The 5,897-nt window shown below is 44.8% G+C and overlaps 1 protein-coding gene across 1 annotated transcript; it reads left to right on the top strand.

Annotated features, from left to right (window-relative positions):
* Positions 1-509: 509 nt before the first annotated feature.
* LOC149842293 (uncharacterized) lies at positions 510-3,786 on the top strand. The gene is made up of 2 exons (XM_090001360.1): positions 510-777; positions 1,311-3,786. The coding sequence occupies exon 2, from the start codon at positions 1,442-1,444 to the stop codon at positions 3,401-3,403; it is 1,962 nt and encodes a 653-aa protein (XP_089857486.1). The 5' UTR covers positions 510-777; positions 1,311-1,441; the 3' UTR covers positions 3,404-3,786.
* The last annotated feature ends 2,111 nt before the right edge of the window (positions 3,787-5,897 follow it).

The raw sequence follows: 5,897 nt of genomic DNA, 5'->3' as shown, positions 1-5,897 counted from the left end.
TTCGCAGTTCCTTTGATCTATTTATTCGTGTTTATAAACAAATGCTGAATGTGATTCCTTTTTTCTCACAAACAACCAGTCAACCACAAGTATCCAATCTCTACAAACCACACGATAATCAACGAACACCAGTCATGATACATATCAAACTGTAGCTCAAGAAAGCAAACAAATGCAGAAGAAATGATGAAGTGCGTGATTCCACTAAAATAAATAGAAACAAACATCCTGGGCATAAGTTCAACAATGATCAGAATAAAAGGAAGGTTCTGACCATTTGGGGGCATAAGTTCTTCAATGACTTGAACCATAAAAGATTGCTGACACACTTCATGTAGAACCCACGATTTTCAAAAAAAAAAAAAAAAAAAAGATGACCTGGTCGGATCCGAACCCGAACCCGAACCCGTGTACACCTTTAACTTACGCAGGGAGGGTTTTGCGTAATGCAAACCCTCCCCTGCCCTTTCTCTCTCCTCGTTCACCCGACACCCCCGCTCCCCCGACCGCTTCTTTTTCTGGCCACCCACCGCCGGCAGCCTGCCCAAGCCTCCCCTCTGCAGCTCTTCCCCTTTCCCTGTGGTCTCCCTCTTCTCCCCGTCGGGGCTCCTTCGCCGGAGCCGCTACCGGCGACCCACCTCCCGTCTCCCTCTCGCTGTTACACTCTCTCTCTCCCTTCTTTCCCCTGCGTGCGCCGACAGGCAGTCCCGGCCGGTATCTACCCCTTCCTCTCCCTCGGACCCTCCTCGACGGCAACAGTCGCCGCAGCCTTCTCAGGTAACCCCTCCCTCGACTCTTCTTCTTCTTCTCCTCGTTCTTCCTCTCCTCCGTCTTTTCCGGCAGACCGGCAGGGGCGACATCCCTGCCGCCTGTATCTTTTCCGGCAGGCAGGGGCGAAGCCCGCTGCCTCCTTCCTCTTGGTCAGGCAGGGGCTTCGTCCCTGCCGCTTCGTTTTCCGGCAGGCAGGGGCGAGGCCCCCTTCCTGTCTCTCTCTCCTTTCTGTCAGGCAGGGGCGAAGCCCCCTGCCTCCTCCCTTCTGTCAGTGCCATCCTGGGTTCCGACAGGCAGGGGCTGCCACCCTCTCCTTCGTCAGGCAGGGGCTTTGCCCCTGCCTCTGTTGTTCTCTACCTCCCTCCTCGCTCCCTTGCCAGGCCGGGGTCGGGCTTGGCTTAACTGCAAGCCCACCCTTCGGCCTTGGCAGCTCGAGCCAGGGTCGGGTTCGGCCTGTCTGCCGAACCCCACCCTTACCCTGTCTCTGTATTTGTCTTTTCGAAGTTTTTACATGTACACTCACGCTTCTCCTTTCGCAGTTTGCGCGACGGAGCCAGCTCGTGCCCTGCAGCTCGAGACCTTCATCTCTTACACTCGAGACGCGCGCAACCCCCGAAACTCCCCAAGGTACTCGCATCTTCATCCATAGGATGGATCACCAACAACAACCATGTCTCTCTTAACCTGGATCACGCGACGCCTCCCCTCCCCTGTTAAAACAACAGCAGCTTCCTCCTGGACCAGCGCCCATGGCTCCTTGGGCCTCTGCTTCTGCAGAAGAGAGCGGGCAAGAGGAGAGGGACGACTTCGAGGACACCAAGTGCGCCTTCCTCCTTGTAGCCCTTTGCCCCTGTCTCGTTTGCGTCAGTTTGGTGCTCATCGTCCTCTCGATACTCTTCGTGGTCAAGCTCAATGTGTTTTGCCATGTATCGCCTCTTCGGTCCCTTTACCAAAAGTTTGGCATGAAACATTGCGCGCCCCGCGGGGACTGAAACTCGATCTCTCGTTTGGTATGCTTAGGCGGTCTCATTTGTATAGAAATTTCACTACACAATTGAGGGAAGAGACGGATAAAGGGAGTAGTGATGAACTTGATGATGGTGGTGATGTGGGTAGTGAAGAATCTGTCCATGGTGATGTTGGTGATAGTTGTAATGATGATGGTGGTAGCGATCAAGGTAGCAGTGATAGTGAGAAGAATAGAGAAAACGAGACTATTGCCAAAGAGGTTGATAGGGTGTACAAAGTGGTTGAGGAATTGTTTGCATCCGATAGGAATATGGAAGCAGTTCTACACCAGTGCAATGCCAATGTTTCCCACACACTGGTTGTAGATGTATTGAGCAGGTTTCGGCATGCCTGGAAGCCTGCGTCGAGATTCTTTTACTGGGCAGGGCAGCAGCCGGGGTTCTCTCATGATTCGCAGACTTACAACGCGATGATGAATATCTTAGGAAAGACTAGGCAGTTTGAGAGTATGGTGGACATGTTGGAAGAGATGGGGAAGAAGGGTGTGATCACTATAGACACTTTCATTATAGCAATCCAGGCGTTTGCTGCGGGCAGGGAGATGAAGAAGGCTGTTGGTATGTTTGAATTGATGAAGAGGTACAATTTTGAAGCGGATATAAATACTTTGAACACTCTGCTCGATGCACTCGGGAGGGCGAAGCTTGCGAAGGAAGCCCAATCTTTGTATGAGAGGATGAAAGATCGGTTTCTTCCTGATCTTAGGACTTATTCTGTTATACTCTCAGGGTGGTGCAAGGTGAAGAATTTGGTGGAGGCGGGGAGAGTTTGGAACGAGATGGTAGAGAAAGGATTCAAGCCTGATATTGTTGCTCATAACACCATGCTAGAGGGGCTTTTCATGGGCGCAAGGAAATCCGAGGCCATCAAGCTCTTCGAGCTCATGAAAGCTAAAGGTCCTTCACCCAATGTGAGAAGTTACACAATATTGATCAAAGATCTGTGCAAGAGGAAGAAAACAGAAGAATCCATCCGGTACTTTGAAGAAATGCAGGCTAGTGGATGCAAACCAGATGTTGCAGTCTACACTTGTTTGATTGTTGGATTTGGGAATGCGGGGGATATGGTTGGTGTCTATGGACTGTTGCAAGAGATGAAAAAGAAGGGATGTCCTGCTGATGGTCGAACTTATAATGCTCTCATCAAGTTGATGACAAACAGAAACATGCCGGCTGCTGCTGCAAGGATTTATAATAAAATGATTGAAAATGGACTGGAACCGACAATTCACACTTATAACATGCTTATGAAGTCCTTTCTCCTGTCCAAAAATTATGAAAAGGGGCTTGCGGTGTGGAATGAAATGTTAAGAAACGGCTGCTGCCCTGATGATAACTCATACACTGTTTTTATCAATGGGCTTATCAGTAATGGAAGATCTGAAGAGGCTTGTATGTACATAGAACAGATGATAAACAAGGGCATGAAAGCTCCACAGTTGGATTACAACAAGTTTGCAGCTGATTTCTCTAGGGCAGGGAAACCTGATATACTTGAAGAGCTTGCCAAAAAGTTTAAGTTTTCGGGAAAATTTGATGATTCCAATACATTCTTGAGATTGTCTGCACAAATGAAGAAAAGAGTCAAGAGGAGAGATCCTTGAGCATCAGAGAGGTCAGACATTTTGACGCCATTGCTTGAGTACCAGACTGTAGTCTTCCAGTTTATAACTTGGTCTGCCATCTATTTATCTTACTCCATGGAGTTTAAATCAGGACTATAATATGGAAGTCTGCACTTACCTCTATGAAACACAGTCCTGTGACATTCTCTAAAATGCTGGTTGTATGAGCACTGTTGCTTTGCATATGATCAATGCTGCCTCAGTTATGATATTGCATTGATTAATGTCTTTTGTTTGTTTTTATTTGTTAAAATTTAATTGTTATTGTCAAACTTGTCCTTTTCTTTTCTGTAGGTTCTTGGTTGTTAACAGAAGATGTTAAATACTTTGAACATTGAAATTCCATAAAAATTTAAAGCGTCTGTTCAGTTGCCCTGTGTGTGTGTGTGTGCACAAGTGCATTTTTCGTGTTTGTACATTTGCTTCTTTGTTGTAATAAGATGTTGAACCTTTAGGTTCTGTAAAATTTTGATGCTGTCTATGAGATAAATGTGTCCATGTTGTTGCATGCCACTGATTTCTACATTTTCTTGTTTGTACATTTCTTTATTCTGTTATTGTAAGATATCGAGCTTTTTGTTCCCAAAAATTTATGAACATCATACGCATCTGTTAATTTCATAGTTGCACCTGTAGAATTTGGATCTAAAACCTATTTCTCTTTGAGAAAAAGGTTCTAGTGCACCCTTGCCGCATTTTTGTTGCGATTGTTGTTTCATGATAACTGCCAAGCACTAGTGTCCTTTTGCTGGAAAGACTTCTAGCATATGGGCTGACGAGTAGGGTTCAAGCTCATTATAGGGTTCCATAAAGGAAAGTCAAGTGGATGTCTCTGTATATGGTACATTCTCACCCTAGGGCATTGTCTTTGCAGTGTGATGTGGTCTTGTAAGGAGATATGAGTCTGGCCCGCGTTCTGTTGACATTGCAGTCATTGACTCGCTGTTGGATGGAGATGGATGTTCTAATCAAAGGCATATGTCTAGAGGGAGAGACATGTTTAGTTATCTAAATTTCATTGCTAATGTTGTTTAACAATTATAGCCTATGTCACATGGGTGCGGGGATGCGGCACTTCCAAAAAACCCGAGTGCAGGGGTGCGGCAAAAAAAAAAAAAAATATATATATATATATATATATATATATATATATATATATATATATATATAAAGTCCAAAAGTTGGACATAAATGACCCTGGGTGCGTTGACTGCATCCAGGGTCAGGTTGACCACATCAGGTGCGGGTGCGGCACCTAGTTGGAGAATCCCTGTGACATATATTAAAAAAAAAAATTTGGCAATTTTTTTTAAGTCCAAAAAATTGGACCAAAATGACCCTGGGTGCATTGACCGCACCCAGGGTCGGTTTGACCGCACCCGCACCCGCACCCGTGTTGACGCGGGTGCGGCACCCTGCTAGCCGAATCCCTGTGACATAGATTATAGCTAACTGTCTTATTAAAAAAGTTTAAAGTTTGTGTCAAATGTGATGAAGCATGTTAAACACCTATGTAACACGGAGTCTTCTAACAGGGCACCTTACCCACGTCACACCCACACCCATGCGAGTGCGGCACTTGGACACGGGTTCCTTTGTGTCGGGTGAAGTCAACCACATTGAGGTTCATTTCTGTCCAAAAGTAGATTCAGTTAATCCTAACCAAGTCTAGTTTTATCTATATTATATACATAAATGCACACACACACACACACACACACACACATATATATATATATATTTTACTGGTGCTCTTGTAACAGAGTGAAACACATGCCTTTAGTGGTGCTCTTTTTGTGTTTGTAAATTATCTTATTTCTCCTTTGTACATCTTCCTCTATAAATTATTTTATTCATTAACATAGTTCATTTTGTTGTCATCAGAACACCACAACAAAACTTGGCTACTAGTATGGGCAAGGTTTACATTTGCATGGAATGTTTGATTTTTATTATGATACACCGACATGAAGTTTAGAGTGACTTATGCAATGACTTTGGCAACTTAGTTCAGCTAACATAATAATATTGGCATGGGTTGTGTATGATCTGATCCTGACCCGGATCCGGTAGAGTCAGGGTTTGGTAACAAAGGCTGATTAAGTATCTGGTTCAGACCCGTGAGGTCGGCTAGCATATGAAACTAGTATGGTTTATGAAATTTCATACCAGACCCAGGTGTGACCTAGGTCTGCAAATTTTCAATGTAAAAAATATAAAATATATCATTGGCTTGTATGGACCGGATATTGTGCATGTAATCTTAATTGGATGCGGGTATGGTTTTTTATGTAGTTAGACCTGGTTCCAGACATGATACCAGCACTTTTTAGTAGGATCCAGGTCTGAATGCACCCAATTCTGGCAGAGGTCCAATTGTTGACACCCCTGGGCATGACCCAACCTGTAGGCTTTGCTAGTTACTTTTATATGTTAATCTCTTATTTTTTAGAATAATCTCATATATTTTAAC

The sequence above is a fragment of the Nuphar pumila genome, chromosome 3 (assembly GCF_984573655.1).
Source record: "Nuphar pumila chromosome 3, dmNupPumi1.hap1.1, whole genome shotgun sequence".
Lineage (NCBI taxonomy): Eukaryota > Viridiplantae > Streptophyta > Magnoliopsida > Nymphaeales > Nymphaeaceae > Nuphar > Nuphar pumila.
The sequence above is the reverse complement of the archived record's forward strand: the minus strand, read 5'-3'. Positions and strand labels throughout refer to the sequence as shown.

Bases quoted from the DNA above. Each gene is read 5' to 3' on its own strand.
- LOC149842293 (XM_090001360.1), top strand. From the start codon at position 1,442: ATGTCTCTCTTAACCTGGATCACGCGACGCCTCCCCTCCCCTGTTAAA.